The following is a 23,006-nucleotide window of genomic DNA, read 5'->3' on the forward strand; positions in this document are numbered from 1 at the left end:
TTTCAGCAGAAACTATTACGTGACAAAAAAAATCATATAATATATATCAGATATGCTTTTTGGATCTTTTGACTTATTTTTAACATTTAAAATCAACATAGTCTTCAACACGACCAGCAACATACTGTAGTCAATAAAAATTATTATTTTTATCGTAAGTATACAAGTTCTTTCTTTCATGTTTCATAGACATACTGTAAATTAACTAAAGCATACAAAACACAAACAACATCCATTGTAAGCAACTGACCTACCCCTATAGGATATCTCTGATATTCCTGAATCTTAAATCTATGTAGTCCTTATGTTTACGTTGCTTTGTTAGATGTGCATTTCTCCATTACTGCGGGCAAAGTCTGGTGCTTCTGACTTCACAGACAATCCTGTTCAGATTTTATCCATTAGATCCAAAGCCTGTTAAACTGAGGATTTCACAGTTTATGGTTTTACACATTGACTAACAATCTTTCATTTTTCTATTTCATTTTAGGAATTTCAACTAATTATATGGCTGTGTTCACTCTTGCTGTTATACTGCTCCTTTCAGTAATCATCACATTGGTTTTTTTTCACACAAAAGTAAGAGAGTTGTCTGTTACTAACAGTGTTAACTACTGTAGACTTCCACTAGGGTCTAACTAGGGTCCTCCACAGAGATACTGCACATGTTCCATTTACACATGGGTCAGACTTCTCCTGCATGGTCACACGTTTCCACCATGTTGAATATGTATCCTCTCCAGCTGCCTGGGGGAACTCGATTCAGTAAGTGGAACATTTGCTGTGAACTGTTATGTGATATAATTACAACCTAATACTGAGAATTGTGCCAAATAATTTGCTCTATGTTTTAATCTTTTTTTAACCTTCATTGATGCCTGTATTTCTTTGATGTTACAGTTGACGCTTGCTTTCTGATATTTTACAGCAAAGGAATTGAGAACAGAAAATCCTCAAAGTAACAGGAAAACACAGGTTTATTTTTTTACTTCACTCTCAAATGTGCATGTCTGCACATTAAAAATCTGACTTTAAATAATCAATTCTTAAATTGTTATTGAGAGCTGACATATTTTTGATTTTCTTTAAAATCTGCTGCATTCTGTGTAGCAGTGTTCTTAGAATAACTGTTAATTCCTGTTCAAAGTAAGTTCTTTTTTTCAGAGATAAGTAAGATGCATATTCTAAGTCACCCTAACAAGAAGTCCCGATGCAGCTTATTTTTTGTGGCAACAGTGCAGGTTTATTAACTTTTTCTGTGTCTCTTGTGTATTCTTATTTTTTTTAATAACTCTATTGCCCCTTGTATAATACAAGCGTACACTTAGTATTATAACTGTAAGTGTACATGCAATAAGTATAGGCACAGACGTTGCTTCTTAAGAGATATCCATACCCCGAGATAACAAGTAATCACTCTTGACCAGAACTGCAGAGAAGCTCATAATCAACTTGCTGACATTCCATTTAGAGTTAGTTTGTAAACTGAAAGAAAACTGAGGAAGAAAAAATAGGGTTCTGTCTGAACTTTTGACTTATTTGGCCATTATATAAAATCTTGAATTACAGAGAGAGCCATAAAATGTATTTCTTATCTAATGGAGTCAGTGACCCATTAAAAAAACAGACCCAAGATCATTAAGGTAATAATTCCAGGCAGAAAATGGTTAGGTTTTCAAGCGGCTCCTTTCTCCCCATTATGAATCAACAGTTCCTACTGTACTTTTGGATAAACTTTCACACAAACAATTAATGCTTTTTTGAAAAGCTCATACTACCAGTACTTGTATTCTGATACTAATGTGACTTGTATTCTGCAGCTAATGTGACTTTTTTTCTAGCTTTTCTTCCAGATCCAGTCTTCTCTTCGTATTTTTAGACCTCTTTTAATATGAATCTTCCACAACAGCTTAGCTGCCTCTTTATTGATCATATGGGCCTTGAATTCAGAGCAGACAGCCTTGAGCCTCAGTGGAATTCTGTTACCACATTAGCCTGCCTGGAGGGAGGGCAGCCCATGGCCTTGGATCCCCAGAGATTTTCCCTTCAGAAGGGTTTTTTTCTCTCCTCCGTGCCATTGGGTCACGTGGTGCAAAATAAGGCCAAAACATGCGCTTTGTTTTTCTCTGCAGTCCCTCTCACAAATGAAAAGAGACTCAACAGGCCATCTTGTGGTTAAGGTGATTTAGGCCATACTACAGTTACAGTATCACCCTGCACATGTTTCTTTTATTATTTAGTACAGACAAAGTATTTTAAAAACAAGGACATAAGAAAGGTTACAGATGAGAAGAGTGGAGATGGCCCTTTGTGCAGATTTTGTTGCTAGTAGTTTATTAAATCCTAGATTCTTCAAATGCTCTTTCTGATGCAGATATGTAGTTTGCTGAAGCGGATTCCCTGCCTGTCTACCTTTAATGGACACCCAGGAGAGATCCTTAATTACCTCCTAGCAACCCAACCTGCTACAGGTGCAAATGGCCTCTGCTCATTTTCATCCTTTTTTATGTCCCTTACACCCTTGAGTCTTTGTGACACTTGTGCTATTCAGCTGGAAATGTTGGTTATCTGCCCAGGAGGGCTGCAGGGTTGTGGGCTGTGGCTGTGGAATGGCCTATATGCAAAACTGGCTAAGGCTCATGGCAGAATGGACGCTGATTAAACAGATCCATATTCCTGCTGATTGTGCTTTATTTGATCTCATCAGCATCCTTTCTTCTTGCAACGATCTGTTTTGATTTGGCTTAATTGGCTAACTTCAAATAAAATGATTTAATCCAGTATATTGTCTCAGAGTTTTATTCAATTACTGTAACGGCACAATGCTCCTGATGTTCTAGAATGCTACATTAGAATTGACGTGAACTGGAATTCTGGGATTGAGGTTACAATTCTAGGGAATAATATTTGTCTAATCCTAGAGTACTTCTCATAGTCCAGCTAAAGGTGCATCTCTGTCTCTGTTTTTCCCTGCTGGCAGTGGGAGCACAGCCTGTCCTCGCTGGGCAGCCAGATGTCTGTGACACATAGTTTCTATGGCGGGATTGTGGTCACTGAGCCTGTGCTTTGTTTCTCTGTTTTGTTTCTCTCTTTGCTATTTCTTACCCGGTCAAATATTCATCTTGTGTGTATTGTCTGTTTAGTTTCCAGTAGCATTCCAGTTTATGTTGTGTTTGCGTGTGTGTATCCCAGTTTGTGAGTTATTGTTGTTGTTTGATCTGTGCTGTGATGTGGGTGACTCTGATTTGACAGCATTGCTATCCTGAGACTGGCTGGTTTTGGTCTGGCTCAGGACAGCAGGCTTCAGGACCAGCTGGGTTAGGGGGCTCTTCTCTGGGCTCAGCTCATGGCCCAGCAGGGCCTTGTGGTCACTGCTTTTTAGATTTAGCCAATTCTTTATTGCTTTCTTCTGCATGTTGATCAGCAGCTGTTTGGATTTTTTCTCTGCACACGAAGGATGTTTTTATACAACTCCCGGTGCAGAGTTTCTATAGGATGTTTTTACCATTTTTTAGAATCCTGGTCTGTGAGTGGACACCACAGTTCACTTGTACATAGGGTAATGGGTTGGATGATGCATTCAAATATCTGAAGGCAGATTCCTGTGGGAGGGTTGAAAAGCCTCATTCTTATTACCTAGAAAGCCCTGAGTGACTTCTCCCTCGCTGAATACACTGGGGGCTTTGATACTTTCTCTCCATTGGGGGTTTCAGTTCTGAAGTTCGGTTTGTTAAATCTGGTGTTTCCCAGGGCTTGATACTGGACCCAGCCACATACCATTCAGCATGTGCAGACATGTTCAGACTTGGTCAGCTTTTATGATCACTTCGTGTGAATTATCATTTCTGTGCTGATGATACTCAAATCAACATACAGTACATACTGAACCTGCACTGTCTAATTACATTTCTTACATAAAAAAACGTGGATGGCTAAAAAAGTCCTTAAATTAAACTGCAACAATATTGAAGTTATGCTTTTTGGCACTACCATCAGTTAATCATATCAATTAAGTCAATGCAGTAAGCCTATATATGGATAACACTGTACTTGAATTTCAATTCTAAATTTAATAGTTGGGTGTTATATTTGACTCAGGCTTGACGTTTGACTCACATGTGCAAAATACAGGGTTAGTCAAAATGTTGTTGACAAGTATAAATGCCAATTATTTTGATCATCCTCTGAATTTGTCTACATTCTATGGGTGACAGGGCCTTCCCGTGCTACACCCCCAAGGATATCAGAGAGTCAGCTCCCTGAACGCTTTCAAATCCAGACTCAAAACCTTCTGATTCAGAAAGGCTTTTACTTAATCAGTAATGCCCCTTGCATCTTGTTCTGCATTCCAAGCTCTTGTTTTTAATTGTGAAGTAACTTTCTAAGACATTATCAAATAAAGTTTTTTTCTATTATTATTGAAAAGACTTACCCCAATAACAGTGACAGAATGCAAAACCAACGGTCTCAAAACCTATACACTTTTTCTTAGTCAACATCAACGGACGTTTTTATGGTCGGATATTACATACATTGGAACTTAAGAAATCATTACATCACGCCAGGTTTGTCTCTTACACATTCCACAAGTGCCACGTCTGATTATAGAAGGCATTAGCATTAAGCTGTAAAGAAAAGACTGTCCGTTTTCTATTCATCTGACTAAACTGACATGGCATATTTTAGGTGTTCACAGTGACATGCTGTACTGTGGTTCTTTTGCTTATCATGCATTTAAGGTGACATTATGAAAAGTTTTTTCTCAAGGGCAGAACAACTTTCTATTTTGATCTGACTTGATAATTCAGTTTTTAATTGATCATATTATTGCATACACTTCAAAATATAATATGTATTCAAAGCTGAGATGGCAGTTCTGGCTCACAGCTTAATCGCGGTTTTGGTTTGAACCAAGATCGTTTCCTCCTATTGAAGCTTTCCAGGGACAATATGAGAATTTTGCGGAGTATGTTAAAAGACTAAAAAAGTTCAAGTATGTGCGGAGACTGTTAAAAGACTAAAAAAGTGCTTTAAATCACATCACAGTTCATGCAAATGTTTGTGGGTGTGAAATGTTGAATTTCATTTAAAAATAATTAGGATGATTAAGAAAACAGAGAACCTTTTAATAAAAAACACCGAAAACTTCAATAATAATCCTCTGGTTCTAGCGTTCTAGGAAATGAGTTTAAGTAGTTTATATTTTCTCGTCTGTTGAGCAATTCATCTCTACTAATTTGCAAAGAAAATGAGCTGTTTAGTTTTTTAATGTCTCCGCCTCAAACCTACAGAGCTACTGTTAAAGTTGCCACCTGTAAACACTGTATTGCAACGCATTACACTGTTCTTTAGTGATGCAAAAAAGGTTTGCCTGTAGCCAAACGATTTAAATGAATAGAAAATGATTAAACGTCAGACACAGCACTTTGTCTTTTTTCTGTACTGATTTTCTACGTGTAGTGGTAACCCCACTAAAATAAAATAAAACATCTTAACTAAAGTGTGCGGCAAGAAAGGTCACACACGTAACAGGAAGTGTTTACATTAGTATTCACATATTCCGTCATGGACAGCTTGGTCCCTTGACTGATTTTGTGTTACGTTTTCCACAACGTTGTGTTTCTTTTCTTCTCTTTTCAGCATGGAATAAACCTACAGTACACACACAACGTAATTTGTACGTTTCGTTTTAAAAACTTCCCATAATCCCTTTTTGAAGTACGGGAAGTCAGATGGACATACAGTACATAAGAGTTTCGACATGATTCGCAAGGCAATAGCGTGAGACTCGTGTGCCTCGACCGGGTTCTGTGGCTTGCTGCTGTTTCGAAAGTGTGTCAATGGCCCCATCTACTGACCAATTCTAGGTCTCTTAACTTTTATTGAGTAAAAAACTAAACAGAAGTTTATTTTACTGACCATCCCTGCGTCTGACACCCAACTAGAGCCGTAGCAATTCCGCCAGAGAAAAGGAATTGGCTATAGCATCATTCCTATAATGAAAACCAGCCGTTGTATGTAAATCTCTCATTAGCACTCTGGTCTGTTTCAGGCCCGGCCCTAGCTTTCTGGGGCCCCTCCAGATCACGATTTACACATACACTACTATTATCAGCTCCCACCCAAATGTACTTTCACTACTTAGAACAATTACATGAATTTTATAACTAGAAAACGTATAAACCAGTTCTGAGAACACATAAATAAGTTTCAAAGAAGAACAAGAAGCACACATTTTACAACTTGATTGGCGTGCCTCTGTTTTGAGATCGTTTACGTTTCTTTTGTGCGCTTCAGAAACATTACGTACTCGATTATGAGTGGTCTTTTTTTTTTACTACTTTGCTTCCATTAGGATAATTCACAGCAGCAACAGAAAGAGCCGCTGTAGGGAATTTCTCACTCATATTTGAATGTTCAGATTCAAAAAATATTGTGTTGCACATCGAGGGGGCCATAGGCAGTCGCCCAGTTCGCCTGTGCCCAGGGCCCGGGCCGTATCGAATTCAGTATGCCACGGCAATCTGTATCCCCTTTCAAAGTGAGCATGTGCACTAGAAATTAGAGGTATGATTTGTCTGCCTGCTCTTGCACACATTTCGTATTTTCTGTAGCAAACGAGCAATTCTAAATTTCAGGTTTACGTAAGTATTACAATTATTTGCATGTCCCGAACAAAAAAAAAGGATTGCTTAAGTAAGCCACTCTCACTCGTATGATAACCCATGATCCACTTCTCCGCAGTGAGCGAGGGTGGGATCCGGTATTCCCTGCAAATTTCGCGGGTCCTGAGACACACTCACGCTCTGATTTCCAGTCCACATGCGCACTTGGAAAGGGGATACAGATGTCCAAGGCATACTGAATCCGATACGGCACCAGCCCTGTTCTGTTTTAGACATATACTGTACGAATATGTACGAATACGTATTTTCCTTATCCTCGGGTAGGGATATTGAGCTTCGTGTGCAGGAATATCACCCATCTTTTCTACGTTCCTTTGAAGAAATTGATATATGTTTCTTAATTAATTGTGCAAAATGTGTTAATTGTAACACTGAACAATTATTCGCTTTTTAATGACAAAAACGACGATACAAAAAGATTTAAAACCGTAAGCTTATGTCCCGTGTTATTGTTGTTTTATTCAGTTATGCATTTAAAATATTGTGAGTAATACACTAGAGAATTCTCCGTATCAGTTTGTAGCTTACGCTAATATACATTTCTTCGTTTTCTGATTGGTTATACGGGATAATGTGACTGGGACTAATACTTTTTGGGTGCTTAATGATCAGTAATTACTGACAGGATACCGAGTCATCTCTGTATCACTCTCTTGCATGCAGTACATTTGAATTTGATTTTAACATTGAAGACACATGCTATTGTAACGCTTACGGCCGACAGGTACTGTGTAAGAGCCGGCGTACCAGAGCAGGTGACGTCACCGCCCTTCCCTGTGATAGCAGGACTACAGCTACTGGGCTGTAGGGAGATCTCTCTTTAGCTCACGGGGCTAGGTCGCTGCAGGGAGACGCGGAAGTCTCGGGTTCGAGCCCCGGACAGTGTAGGGCCGACCAGATGCGGCAAGGGCGCCCGCCTGAGCCCCCGTTGCGTTACACTATTAATATCGAAAGCTTGTGGATGGAGCCTGTACAGTAGTCCAATTATGGTCCTAGCTGACTACTTTTAGTCCTATTGGGCACTCTAAATCACTCATGTCTAAAGAACACCTGTTAGGAACTTAATTGATCAGTTAAGGAAGTAATTTATTCTGCTAAGGGAACTCTGATTCTCAGGTGTCAATTATAATGAACTTTCGGATTTGGCACGCAGTATTAGTTACAATACAAACGAGTACAGCTGCTGCGGGTCTGACCTTGAACATGTATCATACTATAGGCGCTTTTATTTCCGTTGATAAATGATAAAGATTCATACGGAGATCCTTCGTGTATAATCGAACCATTATTTCGGTTTTATGTATAGTTACCTTTGTTTCTGCGGTAGTCTTGTGCGCTACAATTTCTCCGTTTGAAGTTGAGAGTAAGAAATACAGTATGTCGAATAATAACTGACAAACGCGTGTACTACATGTAAATAGTACCAAAAAGCGCCAGCTAATGTTCAATACCGTTAGCAATTTTTATTTTTAAACAGAAATATCGATCAAAGGTGATAGTACATGGGAGATTATTTCATCTACAGGTACAATATATATGTTTGTAGTTCTTAAAGGTGGGTTTAGACTTCTGTTACAGATATTTTTAGGTCATTTCGGTTTATCACTGTTAATCTGACCCAGTCCAGAGCCAGTACTGTCACTGTGGTGTGTGCGGTCCAAGACAACCTTGGTATCGCCTGGGTGAGCCGCCTGCTCTGTCTCCGAGACTTTCGGCACCGATATTATTGGACCACAGTCGCAGGACAAAGAAGGGACGGTGTTCCGAATAACTGTGATACTCATTTTTAAAAAGCTGTCGGTAAGTTTTTTTTCCTTTAACGTACCCTTACATTTGCCTACGCATCTTCTTCACTAGACCTCCAAATCTCCAATACCCTGCTTTCCCGTGAGAACCAAAAGTGTAGACTTTCATCACAATAAAATACAACAAACCTATTCAATTGAGACCCTGATGTGACAGAACACATTTAAGACTTACAGACCATTTAAATACTTCTGTACTTATTACACTATGAAGAGTTGGTTTAAGTTAGTCCCGTACTTCAGCAACCTCTAGAGGGCAGCAGCTGTTACTTTGGGTTTGTAGCAATTGAGAACAGGTTTAGTACGGTGCTGCGGGCTAATTCCAGCAGACAAATTCGTTGCGATTGGTTGTAAATAGGCGCTCTAGTTGAACACGGATCTGCGTGCTAACCAGGGGTTGAACTCCAGTTAGTACGGTGCTTTAACTTCCTTGCAATTTAATCCAAGGGTTTAAGGGCATCCAGAGTTTTAGAACTAGATTCCAAAGTGACTCTAAATTACCTGAACAAAAAAAAATGCTTAATTGGTTCCAATTAAATTGTTCGAAATATTTAGAAATCGACGATGTACAGTACTTGTACGATGTCAAAGCTGCTGGAATGGGGTTCTCAACAACATGGATGGCAATACTTAATAGCAAGCAAGATGTTGTTACCAGGTGCAAAGAAATTTTCATTTTATTTCATATGAATTACATTGGTTTTTTTTTAAACAAAAGTCTAATCAGAAACCCTTTTTATTATATTGCACGTGCATAATACACATTGCACTTGGAACTAACATGGCAGTAGACAAGTAAAAACTGACACAGATGTGTCATGCATAAGGATGTTAAAACTACTGTTACATAAATAGTCATAGTTTATGTTTTAAAAATAACATTTTATGTAGCCAGGTTAAGTACATGCAAGTAAACGTAATACTTTTTCTGAAGATCTTTAATCTACATAGAGAACTAGTTAAACTTGCAAATGATGATTAAAGTCTAATGCCCCTCTATGAGCTTTGCAGAGACATTTATCTCTTTTACCAAAACTGGTTTAGTATTCTTCCAAACTGGTTTAGTATTCTTCCAAACCTGTTTGACTTCGAAACAGGTTAGAAGAGACACTTGCAGTTGATCCTTGGTTTCATCCTTCCATTAAGGGGTAAGGATTGAGCCCAGTCCAGAACAATAAAGACACTGGGCATGAACAGGTACTGGATTTATGGTGCACGCAGCCAGCAGGGCTTTGGAAGGTGGGAGGACATTCATGCAAACATGGAGAACCATGCAGACTCCACACAGCCCAGCACCTCAGTCTGGAATTGAAGCTGGGACCAAGGAGCTGTGAGGTAGTAGCACTTTCCACCATGTTGTTGTGCTGCCTAGCACTCGATTTAAATTAAGCCTCACAGGAAGCAAATGAGCTCGATTTGCTTGTATTTATATTGTCACTTTGCATTTGTGGTTACCTCAGTTTTTCCAAAGCCTACTTTACAGATCTATGATCTATTTCACAACACCAGCCACGAGAATGTACAGTATGTATAAATGCTAAAAATACAAACTGGAAAAGAAAACTGGGTTTAGGTATCTCAATGTAAGGCCTGTGTGAGACTGCCATCCAATAACATTTTTAGTTCTCCCAGATCCCTGCTGCATCTAAACTAAGAATCATGCATTTCATTTACGAGGAGCATGTTTCTTTACATCCTTTTTGCTGCTGTGCCAGATATAGATCGGACTTGAGCATCAGACAATTTGCATAAATTTCTTCATTCTTCCTTTGCATCTGCAAAAACAAAGAATTAAAATGATTAAACATGCCAAAACATTTAGATACAGAGCACATCTAGAGCCAGTTTAGGAAGGAAAACATCAAAGCAAAAACAGGACTTTTCTAGTTCAGTAATATACTTAATACAGTAATATGTCATTAATCTCAGCTGTTATTTGTCCAGTGCTACTTTTACAGTTTATAACGGAATTACACCTTATCCTACAACAACGCTCAGGCAGCTCTGTGAATGTGCCCCAGCCCCATTCATTAGTGCTGCGTTTGTGCCAGTCAGTGCCATTGAAAGCAGCCTTTGTACTGCTTTCCATCCCGAGATATAGCGCTTTCTTTTTCCAGTAATCCCGTGACCATGCACGGTGAATGTGACCTGTAGTAACAGTCTGGACAGTTCAGGTACTGGATACAGGGATTACAATATTTGCAGTTTTGTTTATCTATTTCTCCAGGGTACGGTAGTTGATTTTGCATTTAATATCAGGAGAATTAAATTTGTCTCTAGCACCATACTGTAATCACGAATATTGCCGTTTTAACCTTAAAAATCCAACATCAGCAAACAATTGCATTTTCTTATAAAAAAGCCTTAACAAGCACGTCTTAATACTTTGTAGATGTGTCGATATTTTTGTAAATCTGAGGAGGTAATCGGTTTTTCATCGTGTCCATTTTAAATACATAGGCGACTCAAAGGACAATTAAAGATTCGACCCATCTTTCGAACAACGTAAAGGTATAATTAACACAACAATGGTCTTTAAATGCAGGAAGGTGCTATCTATTTTATGTAAAGCAAACACGTAAAAACAAAACTTTCCAGGAAACTGATTTTTTTAGTGGGAACTAAGTAATAAGTTGACCTAAGTAGTTCATAACACATCTGCAAACCCACATTGGAAACTACCTTATCACGTTGAAATGTTCAACGCTACTGGGTTTTTGAACTGGGCAGCACAGGGATGCACTCACATTTACATTCAGACAAGGTTTGGACTGAATTCTGATGCGGCAGTAACTATTTTCAGTGGAAAAAAAGCTTGCGAGACTGTAATGTAACTTACCTTTCTTTTGATGGGACGTGCTTCATTTCCCCTTGTGCTCTGACGTCTAAATTATTGCAACAACAGAAAAGACAAGCACAAACAGTTCAGTTCAGTTTTTGTCATATGCACGAGTCCAGTTAAATGCTTATGCTCCAATACAAAGACATTAAAGGAATCTCCAAGTTAAATAACATTCAACTAAAAAAAAATCAGTGTGAGCCAGTGGTAAGGGTAGATTTCCGTAATCCGACAGCTTGTGGGAAGAAATTGTCTCTGATCACAGATTGATCAGGGTTGTTTTTCTTGAGATTTGACTTGATTAACTTACCCTTAAGAGCTAACTGCTAAAGCTGGTGTAGAGCAGTGAAACAGGGCACTGTTCCTCTAAAAGGAAGGCTATGGGTTCAAATCCCAGCTGAGAGACTGCTGTTGTATCATTGAGTGAGGTGTTCAACTGAACTGTTCCAGTAAAATACCCATCTGTATAAATGGGCTCAATTTAAGTTGCTTTGGATAAAAAGGCAGATAAATATTGTCAATCTCAGGAACATGAAACAAGGATTTAGTGTTTTTGATCTGAACACGTATCCCTGCAATTAACTCTTGCCTTCACACTGAGGCAACAAGCATGAAACAATTAAGACAGACAAGTCTAAGCAACACTTGCTTTTATAATTTTTGTGACTAATTTAACTTACCGACTGCATCTTTTCTTACAGAGAATGATCGCTATAGCCCCAAAGAGAACAAATGAAGTGGAACCAACCACATAGATGATGATCATGTTTGGTACTTGAGTCTCCAAGTGACCTAAAACACATCATAATTTATTATTTTATAAGAGTACTCAAAAACAGTCTTCTGCACTGAAATTTTATCGACTAGGAGGAAATCCAGAAATCTGACAGTCAGTGTGACTCTTATTTAACTCTAAAGAAAGTGCTGCTCTTTGAATTTCATTTCAGAATTCTTTATAAAATAATAGCTCACCCTAATCCTAACTTAAATCATAGCTCTAAACCTGAAACATAATATATAGTATGCACTTTGACAAATGTCATAAACACTTGCATTGCTTTTGTGATTTTGAATGGTAATCATAAATGAATGTTGATATAACATGTTTAATGTTGTTATAACTTGACGGTGGTCTGTAAGGAAGTATTTAACCAGTTACACAAAACTTAATTGAAAAGGGGAGTGTCCCATACTGACTTTGGTACCAAATATAGATGTATTTAAAGCATCGAGTGACAAAAGTAGCAGATTAAAGTCATTCGCAACAACATGGTAACAAGAATCCTGTTTTAGTTTCTCACTGAGTTATTTGTATGTGGTGTGCAAAGGGCATCAGTGCTTTTAATTACTTATATAGTGGTCTCATCCATCACGTATCCACTTCTAACCAGTTATTGGCTCCTCTCAAAATCATGTTTATAATTCCCTTATGCATATTCAATGTCCAGATCTTTTCAGCTTCTGTTTTCCATTAAAAGTTATCCCCATTTTACACTCCTCCACAGCCTCTATAATCCCAGAATTTCCATGGGTTTGTATTCACTCTCATGTATCAAGCCTTTTATTTCCTTTTATTTACTATGGAGGAGCACAATGCAATTCTGAAGGCTATAACACACTAGGAGTCTAATTGCAGCTTTGAATCCAGCCTGAAAACCTAGTTTTTAAAGTCCTGGTATTCCTTCTATTTGAAGGAATTGTTTGTATTGTTGTTTACATTGGCTGTTTGCTCCATTAAACAATTCAATGCAGCATTTAATTTCAGCTATTAACTTGAATTCCACCCCAATGCTTTCGGTCAAACCTGTCACATCGGTATTGGAAAGAATGGAACGTACGTTACAAACAGTGGCTTTAGATTCTTACTTGACAAAAGACCCTTTATTCTAACTTCACCTGAACTTTGCAGAACCTGATAGCATCTCCCTCCTGCACTATTTTTTGAAAAAAGAAAGAAACAATGAGCTTCAGTATAAGCACATTGTATCCTGCAGTGTTTTAGTGAAGTGAAGGTGCAGGTGGCCTGCAAGCTTAATAGGAGCAATGCAGCCAGTGATATGCAGTTACTGCTACCAGTGTTAACCACAGGATTCTGTTGATGTGAGCTGAGGCTAAACAGTGACTCTTAAAATAACCTTCTTGCACTGCAAGTGCAACGTGGTCCTGGGGAAAGAGGGCAAACAATTATTTATTGATTTATAAGCTCTTTCATCCCTGTCATGCTATAAATTCCCTTCAGAAGTTCTTATGTGTTTGAGGCTAAAATGGGGGGGACTATGTATACAAAGGGCTGTGATTCCTATATGGTTCACCCAATATAGACATAAATACCCTCGAATGAAAGCTGACATTCTGCACTTTAACCTCATTGTTTCATTTCAAATCCAATGTGCTGGAGTACAGTGTTAAAACAACAAAAAATGTGTCACTGTCCAAATACTTACACACTGCACTATACAGTATATGTGGTACACCATTTCAGGATATGGAAACAATTATTAGAACTATGCCATAGTGTAAATGGAAATATGGTCCTAGGAATAGTTAATTTTCTAAATATATTTTCATACAAAAGATAATGCTGCTCTCAGTCCAAAGAAGAGCAAGATACAATCTGGGCCTTAAAGGAATATTCTACACTGACAGACTGAAGGAACTCAACCTTTTCAGTCCTGAACAGAGTATAATACAAGGAAACCAAATGCCAAAAATATTCCCAAACATCAAAAGCACTTGATGACATCAACCCAGTGGACTTCTTCAGAATCAAGGGAGAAACGCCAACCCAATGGCACAAAGAATTTAAAAAAAAAACAAAACCAGGAGGCACTTCTGTACACAAAGGATACTGGGTGTCTGGAACAAGCTGCTCTGCCATGTTTTTGAAGCTAATACCCTGGTCTCTTTCAGGCAGTGGTTGATGAGATTCTCTTATCAATATCATACAAGCAACTAAGCAGGCTAGATGTGCCAAGTGGCCCTCATGTGTGTAAGCGTTCTTATGTTTTTAAAAAATATCGTAAGATATGCAAAATATTTCCCGTGTCTCTCCTTGGCCATCACAAACGGACACATAATCCCTGTAAAGACTGAAAGACCCCAGTCTTTCTACCCAAGCTCTGTAAGTTAGGACAATTGACACTTAGGGTAATGTTTTAATAAGGACATTTGCTTTCCTATCACTTAGCAGAAAATGTGAGGTGATTTTATGTTCCTGTTGGTGCCTTACAAGACTTGAAGATGTGATCCATGCTGGCTGTTGCTTGATGCTTTGAATGTCTATCCCATCCCACGTTCCTACACTAAACCGTTTTTTTAACTGCATATGTGTGCACAAACAAGAGTGTATCCCTACGCTGAAAAAGCATAAGAACAAATGAAGAGAAGAGCTCAAAGGAAGACGTCCTTTGACCTCCATTAAAAAAGTCGCCATTCCTGAAACTGTACCCAGGCGGTCAAACAGAGCAGAAACAAGAAAAGAACAGAAGTGCAAGAACACGAGCAACAGGACATATAAGAATGATTTGAAAGGAAAGGCAAAGAGCTACCCATCACTGCTGTAGTGGTTTTGACACTAAAGTGGGACAAAGACCCTGAATACCGCCAGCATTGTCTAGCGAGAAATGCGGGGGTGGGGGGCACCCACTGTAGATCAGAACCAGACAGAAACGGAAGCGATCTTCAAGAGAAATGGAAGCATGTTTAAAAAAAACAAACATCTTTCAGTTTTTAGGACAATATTTTGTTCAGTACACAACCACCTCCACACAAGCTGCTACTACAATACATCAGCATTTAAAATCTAACAGTTTCCAAACCCCCCATAAAACATGAAATACGAGGGCCATGCTTAAAAAGCTCAAATACAACTTTAGCCACTTCGAAACTAATAAATTAAGATCAAAGGCAACACAAACCCTCATGAAAAGTTGTCAGAAATTGGCCATGTCAGTGGTTTATGAGTGGGCAGGATACCCACCATTTGCTGTCAGTGGAAAATAATCATCAAAGTTTTTAGGAACCATGCAGGATCTTTTTTTGTTTCATTCAAACCTCAATGCTATGCTAATGTCATATTTTCCTCTAGGTAAAATCCCGCCTGCTGAATTCTGAACATACTGAATCTTGTGAGCAACATTTTGTAACACCAGTCAGCTTTGCAGTGGTCTATTCACAAGAACACAGGATGCCTTTTCTGCTTTGGCCTGGGAAAGGCAAGAGCATACATGAGCAATGTAAGAGAAAGAAACCTCTGTAATATCACAAATACGCACTTCTAAAACAAGTCTAAGTACCAACACTAACAATGGCTTCTCAATCATTAACTTGGCTGGATTTAATTTCTGTCAATGGACACCTTGTCTTGAATAAGACACCAGTGAACAGGCAACAAAGTTTGTGAAAAGTAATTGTGTACACCTGCCAAAACCTTATCAAGGTACTACATGAAAGATAAAAGTGAAGACTCAGACCATTGGGAACCCAGTGCAGTGCACTGATGTGGTTAAAGAGAATCTTAATACACAGAAATGGTGGACACCTAATTCATACAGAGCTCCTCCACAAACACATTATCGGACTGATCAGCTGTTCATTGCCTTGGATAAAGAATGAACAGACACTTATTTAATCAGATCATTTTTGTTTTCTAAAGTTCACTGGTTGAAATGCGTATGCAACAGAAATTGGTTTAAAACCTGTTCAGTCTTAGGGATAAGAGCAAAAGCACATAAGAAAGGTTACAAACAAGAGGAGGTAAGGTAATTGTTGTTATTATTATAATTATTAGGTAAGCTAAAAATGAGGAAATTAGGTATAGATAACCAAATAGATTGTGGGATCTAGGTTTGGTACCTACCAAAACATTCTGCAAGCTTTTACTGTAATGTTATTGTAGTGTGAATAGTGGGATAATTGAGTCTAATAACAGCGTCTGTCTAGCTTAGAGAAGCTTTGTACAAAAGGGAAGAGACAAAATAAAATTGGGTTCAGTAATCAACAGGTTATGCACGCTTCCAGCTGTGTTAATGTTGTGTGCTATGTTAGTACACTCTATTTGCATTTGTGCATTTGGACAGTATTAATGAAATAGTTATAAATAACCACAGTGAGGTGTGTGTGTGTGGGGGGGGGTTGGCACTGCTGTTTCACAGCTCCAGAGTCCGGAGTATGCTTTTCATCATGGTTTTTTTTTCTGGGACCTCTGGTTTCCTCCCACCTTTCAGTGATGTGCTTACAGAGAGAGTTCACTTTACACATGACCTTCATTGCCTTTCACAGGGAGAGCCATGTTACTTTCAGCTGGTGAGGCTGCAATACATGAGGCAGTGTGGTCAAGGTGTAACTATCTACTATCTGATTAGATAGAGCGCTAATGCTTCTGTTTTATACTGTATCTTAAAGAAATATACTCTAGAACCATGTTGCTGAACCACCACGTTCCCTGAATCAATGCTTACCAGACCCTTAATAGACTCATTGCAGACCTTACAGTCAGAGCCAGAGAGACACAGTAAGAATGGATGAATTCAATGTTTTTTTTCTTCCATTGTTTTGTTGAATGTTTTTAGTCAAAAACAGATTTTGGGGGGACCTAAGGGAGCTGGTCCCTGTTACCAGAAAGGTTCAGCAGCACTGCCCTAGAAATACAGTAATTAAATGAAAAAAGATACCCACCATACCTTGGACAAGAAGTTCCCAGAATTCCTCCCAGATCCCTGTCATTGTCGTGGTTTCGCACGAATAGTTCCCAGCATCTGAGGTGACCACATCCTGAATCTGCACACCATACAGCTTGTCTTGACTTGGCTGAAATCTTAATGTAGTATTCTCTTTGTAAAAGGGTGGAATCCCAGGTCTGTAACTGACAAGGAGATGCCCGTCTTTCTTCCAGGTGACTTGTGACAAATAACTCAGGGATTCATTCTTACAGTGCAGAGACACTGTTGTGCCAGCGATGGCTGTGATATCTCTTCTGGCTACTCTTATACCTGTGGAGACAAAAGTCCTCTGGGTTACAATATTTAGCCATGAACTTGGGTAAACAAAGCTGACCTTTAGGGACCTGCGTGTCTGGTAATGAGCTGAAACGCTCTGAATAAGGGATAGCAAAAAGGGCTCTGGACCTAACTGGAAGGTTAGGCATTCGAATCCCAGGTGGAGAATACTTGTGCTCTTAAACATACAAACTTGATTCTTATTGCTTCTGTAAAATATCCTGCTGTACAACTGGGTACACCTTTACGTCACTTAATACGAGCATCAGATACATTAACGAACAAGCAAAATTGTTTTATTATGGTTAGGTTAATGTATGTGTTCAATATTGTTTTAACAGACTTGTGAGCAGGTTTACTTTCTATAGCAAACTTATACCACAATCTATACTAATATTAATACAACTTATATGTTATTAAATATTTATCGCCAGATACTGTAGATAAATCTTATAATTATCCTCACATAAATAGGTATTTTATAGTTTTACAAATATTTTATACAATAATAAAAATATTTTTTGCTGTCGGGACGTATTTAAGCCACACATTCAGACAAATGGCTGGTAAGCAAAACAACAAAAAGTTCAGTTTCTTTACCTGAATAAACTTCACAGATGCTGAACGCTAGTAGAATGATTTCATACACAACTTCACAAACGGACCTCATAGTCCTCTTGAAAATGTAGGTTTTTTGACACAGACAAAAAAGATCACAAGTGATTAATAACCTAAAGCTGAATGGTATAAAACTGGAATTATATTTGATAGTTTCTAATTAACATTGCAAACATTACTCTTAATTGTATTGCAAACAGACTAATTTCAATCAAAACATTTGTGTGTTTAAGCACTCACTTATCACTTTTATGTGAGGCAACAGGCTATTTGCTTATATGATGAAAACAATGCCACTTAAATGTTACTAAAATCAATAAATGGTTTTACATTTGACTTCTATATATTAATCTATAAAAGGTTTTACTATAAAATTACTTAGTAATTCACATAACAACTGACATTCACTTGTACCTAAAGTAATCGGTAAGACGTGACAGAAGTGAAAGTAAAAAGCATCACAGTATACTTTCTCTAACTGTAGTAAATCATAATCGTAACAAAGGTCTCTTTAAAGAAAGATTTCTCGTAGCTTACCTGCATGGAAAAATCCTTTGCCTTCAATTAATAACAGAAGGACTAACTTCAGTTTATTCTAAGAATAAATCTGATTGTAAGTGGTGAGAATAAATTAATATAATGAACATTTCATATATTAGTACATTTTTTATTCTGTTACGAAACATCAGCTACAGAGCAGAGAGCTGTCCTGCTGCTAAATAAATTCTTGAGCACAGATAGTCCAGAATGGCATCATGTTTTTCAGTATGTTTTTAAATTCTAATCACCTCTAGAACCTCCTGAACAGTAAAAAAAAAAACAGATATGCTGGGAGAACTGACCATACAATAAACACAAAGGCAAGCTGACAGACAAACTTTACAGGAAGTTCTTCACTCAAAGACTCCAGGTATGTAAATGTCAAATCTCTGAACTCAGAATAAAAAGGGGTGTGTTCTTCAAGTGAATATCATCACAAGGTTTATGCTAGGTTCTCTGCTGCCTCATATTTCTCATATATCAGGAGGCTATTTCACTAAATTTCCCTCTTTGTAGTTGTGCACTCTTCTTTCTCTGCTCCATAACTTTTTTTAAAAAATATTTAATAAGTTTGTATAATATTTTTGTTGTAGCATTCACTGACAGCTTTGTGATATTAGATAGAGAACACAAACAGCATTCCCCAAAAGTCTGAAGTGAAATTGCACAGAGCTGGGGACATCGGCTGTAGTATTATATGACAGCTGCACTCCACGCCTCCACTATCATTCCCCCATTGATATCATATCCATTAATCCTGGCAATGAAAATAATAGGCTTTGTTGAATTTTAATGGAGCAGGCTTGTAGATAAGTGTGATATAATGTTCTTATAATATAATGGGATTGTAATGCAGCCTCCCTTATTTGGCAACAGTTCTGATAATGTCAAGCTCTTAACCATGCTAGCACCCTAATTCCTGAAACTCTCTAACAGCTAATGCCACTGCTCACCTTCACATTTTAAGTGCAATTAAAAAAAGAGTTTGCACTCTTAAAATGAATGTGTATTATTTTAATTTTAAATGACTGTTTTCTTAACATTTTAACTGACAAACCAGTGTGAATAAGAACAGAAATGGCAAGAATGTGTTTTTCAGATGAAAATGTTTTGCTGGACCTAAATTAGTCTTGGCAACAGAGCACTCAAGAAAGCAACAGTGAGAGAGAATTATATGCTAAAACAAAATGTTCACACTGTTGGTGAGGATGAGCAATCTGGAGCTTCTAGAAAACAAACATCCAAGGTTGGTTGCTGAAGGTCATCTCTTGACTGCAGCTAAATAACACTGGTTTGTCTTCTGAACTAGAACCACTGCTTATCTTAAACACCCCTCCACGTCACTGAACCACTAACCACAGTCAAAGTTGTTCTTGTGCATGTTAAATAAAGATGCACATTCCCCACTCTACCATCTGTAGACCCTTGCAAAAGGATTCAGACTCTTGCATAAGTTATTGCATTTTGTTGCTTTAAAATTTGTAGTCATGACTCTGTGAAGTAACAATTAATAATTGTTATATTCACAACCTACCCCACAAATTCAAAGAAAAAAACAAATAACAATAATAATAATAATAATAATAATAATAATAATAATAATTATTATTATTATTATTATTATTTACACTTATATAGCACTATTCAACACTCCAATCAAAGTGCTTTACTGGCGATGGGTACTCCCTTCCACCTAACCAAATGATGCGATAGCAGCCATAGTGAACCAGTACGCTCACCACACATCAGCTATCAGTGTGGAAGAGAAGAGAGTGAAGAAGCCAGTTCATAGATGGGGATTATTAGAAGGCCATGATTGGTAAAGGCCAGTGTGAAATCTGGCCAGGATGCCAGGGTATCACACCTACTCTTTTCAGGAAAAGACCAGGGATTTGTAATGACCACAGAGTCAGGACCTCAGTTTTATGTGTCATCTAAAGAACAGTGCCTTTTTACAGTATAGTGTCCCCATCACTATACTGGGGCATCAGGACCCACACAAACTGCAGGGTGAGCATCCCTTATTGATCCCACTAACTCCTCTTCCAGCAGCAACCTTAGCTTTCCCAGGAGGTCTCCCATCAAGGTACTGGCCATACTCACACCTGCTGAGCTTCAGTGGGTTGCCAGTTGTGAGCTGTAGGGTGATATGGCTGCTGGCAGGGATGCCACTGTTAGGCCAATGACAACTTTGAAAGCACTACAAAGATCAGAGATTGGAGAAAATGTCCACGAGTTAACAATATCCCACTCACTCCACAAAGGGGGTTTGTATGGAACTAAAAAAAGCCATCTCAATCCCACATAAGGTTTATTACAAAGCAAAAGATATTGTGATTAGACAAGACAACATTGGAATTTTTTGGTGTACTGTAAATGCAAGCTGCTACATCTTATTACGTTATAGTTCTGCTACTTATCAGTAGCTGCTTATCAAGGGAGGACTGATGGGGAAAATAGGTGTGGAAAAATATCAACAAATCCTAGAGGAAAATCTGATTCAGTCTGCTAAAGTCTTAAAACTGGGGAGAAAATTCACCTTTGAGCAGGTCAATGATCAAAAGCACACAGCAAAAACTACACTGGAGTGGTTTAAGAATAAGAAAACAAATGTCCTTTTGTGGCATTTGAACCCTGTTGTGGAAAGCTTTGAAAACGTCTGTCTATAAATGATCCCAAAGCATATAAAAATAAATATTCCAGTTCTTTGTCTTTGGTTTGTGTTGACATTTACAGTAACCTATCTTACCCTTACAAATATTCAGCCTGCATATCACATTTTATATTAAAACAACATAGGGTCTGAATATTTTTGCAAGGCACTGTATATCTACTGTATAATGAGCTAGATACAGAAACTGATATCTTTTTAAATAAGCAACTAAGTTAGAAAATGTATTCATTTTTCTATTTTCTGTTCTAAGTTCGACATTGCACACCTTTGCAATTCTACTGCAACACTGCACTGTTGCAGAGAAGTAGCTTAAAAGAAGTGAAAATTGCTGGCTGGGCAATTTGTTCCATATTCCCATAAGCCTTAATGGAAAGTCTTAAATTGCACCCACTTTACAAAATGAAAAACTGAGTTACTGAGTTTCAGTTTGTCTGATGGTGAGTACAGTTCTTACCCCTGGAGAATAATGTAGTATTCAGGACACTACAAAACATGACTTCTTTCTAGACAGAAGTTCCAATTTTTTTAGAAAAATAAAATATAACAAGAAAGCAGAACTCCACAAATGTTTACAAACTGAGGAAGCAGCACTACAGCTTGATTCATTCTCTTTTGTGGATTTTACCTGTATATAAAAGCAATATAAAATCACATTTCTTGACAGGAATGTTATCTGTTAGACAGATACAAACGATACATGTTGTGTATTGAGGCAGGGATAGGCAGTGACTTACTTCTGTAACACTCTGTACACAAGTTAATTTCGTTAACTGTACTTTAGCACCCTAGTAGCAATCATAGCGAAACCCAGTGACATAGGCTAATAATACTACAATATGGACAGTTAAATCTAATAACTGTGGCAGTCGAGCAGTTTTCCTGTTAAAAGGGAACTGCATGCTATTTTTACATTTCAGGGGATGGTAATGATGAGTGCATTTTAAACCACGATGAAACTACCAAGTACACTGTAAAGTGTACAACACCTGATTCACATCAAAAAGTAACGGAATTTCAACGTATGTAGCGCCGTCATTGTCTGTGATTCAGAACGAGGCAACAAAACGTCCCATGACGCGAAAGTGGCGCTATTAGATTGTAAACATGCTTAAACCATGCAAATCTTGCTGCTACAGTATATTAATAGTAAATATTTTAATTAAACCAGACATTTTAACTATTGCAAAGAGCAACCTGACAACCAACTAAAATACATTAATAATAATTAACAATAATTAACATGTTTTTCAGTCCCTTACGGCAACTAGTAAGCAGGAAGGGACGCTTTTAAGTCACAATTCAGAAAACTGCTCTTGCCGGTGGCGAGACCAGCGGTTTCTCATCTGCCTGCGACAACATACAGTAGCAACCATGCTGTACTTGCACAAAGTTCACGATTTTACATTTAACCTCGAATTTGTAAAATTTTGTGACATCGATAATTAATTTATTTTGTTACCAAGATTTAAAAACCTGTCTGAGAAATTGGTACTGCAATTCCCCTTTAAGATGGTGCAGGGTGATTCTCAGCATCCCACAGATATCTCCAGAAACATCTGATCTCTGGCGTCCTCTACTGGACAAACCATTGTTTTGTACACAAAATTCTTGTAGTGTATAGAAGCAGATTAAACATCTGAGGATCATACTGTACTCTTCTACTATATATCATGTGTTTTACACTCCCAGTCTCCACTGGAGACACTTCACAATCAGGCTCCTAAATGTGTGAAGGCCGGTTCTCTGAAGTAGGAGTAAAATCTGCTAGTGGTATATGTCGATTCAAGACTATGAATTACTGTTCCTGGAAAAATGAGACATCACTTTTGTGTTGTAACTAGAATAGAA

At 38.0% G+C, this 23,006-nt stretch overlaps 2 protein-coding genes across 5 annotated transcripts in view; one reads left to right on the top strand and one right to left on the bottom strand.

Moving 5' to 3' along the window:
- The window catches only part of LOC148835920 (nectin-1-like), a 28,743-nt gene extending 25,960 nt beyond the window's left edge, over window positions 1-2,783 (top strand). For 2 of the 4 annotated variants that reach the window (XM_088912999.1, XM_088913000.1), the window contains exon 7: window positions 491-2,783. In XM_088912999.1, coding sequence (XP_088769125.1) covers window positions 491-642 — 152 coding nt within the window. In that variant the 3' untranslated portion in view covers window positions 643-2,783. The remainder of the gene's footprint in view (window positions 1-490) is intronic. The other 2 variants (XM_088913003.1, XM_088913001.1) reach the window with 1 other exon arrangement.
- A 6,366-nt stretch (window positions 2,784-9,149) lies between these two features.
- On the bottom strand, window positions 9,150-18,860 carry LOC148835921 (uncharacterized). The gene is made up of 6 exons (XM_088913018.1): window positions 18,482-18,860; window positions 17,927-18,002; window positions 17,012-17,320; window positions 12,011-12,122; window positions 11,331-11,376; window positions 9,150-10,266 (listed from the first exon to the last, which is right to left on the bottom strand). The coding sequence occupies exons 1-6, from the start codon at window positions 18,485-18,487 to the stop codon at window positions 10,162-10,164; spliced, it is 654 nt and encodes a 217-aa protein (XP_088769144.1). The 5' UTR covers window positions 18,488-18,860; the 3' UTR covers window positions 9,150-10,161.
- Between the last annotated feature and the right edge of the window lie 4,146 nt (window positions 18,861-23,006).

Source organism: Atractosteus spatula, chromosome 4, assembly GCF_055471065.1.
Source record: "Atractosteus spatula isolate fAtrSpa1 chromosome 4, fAtrSpa1.hap1, whole genome shotgun sequence".
NCBI lineage: Eukaryota > Metazoa > Chordata > Actinopteri > Semionotiformes > Lepisosteidae > Atractosteus > Atractosteus spatula.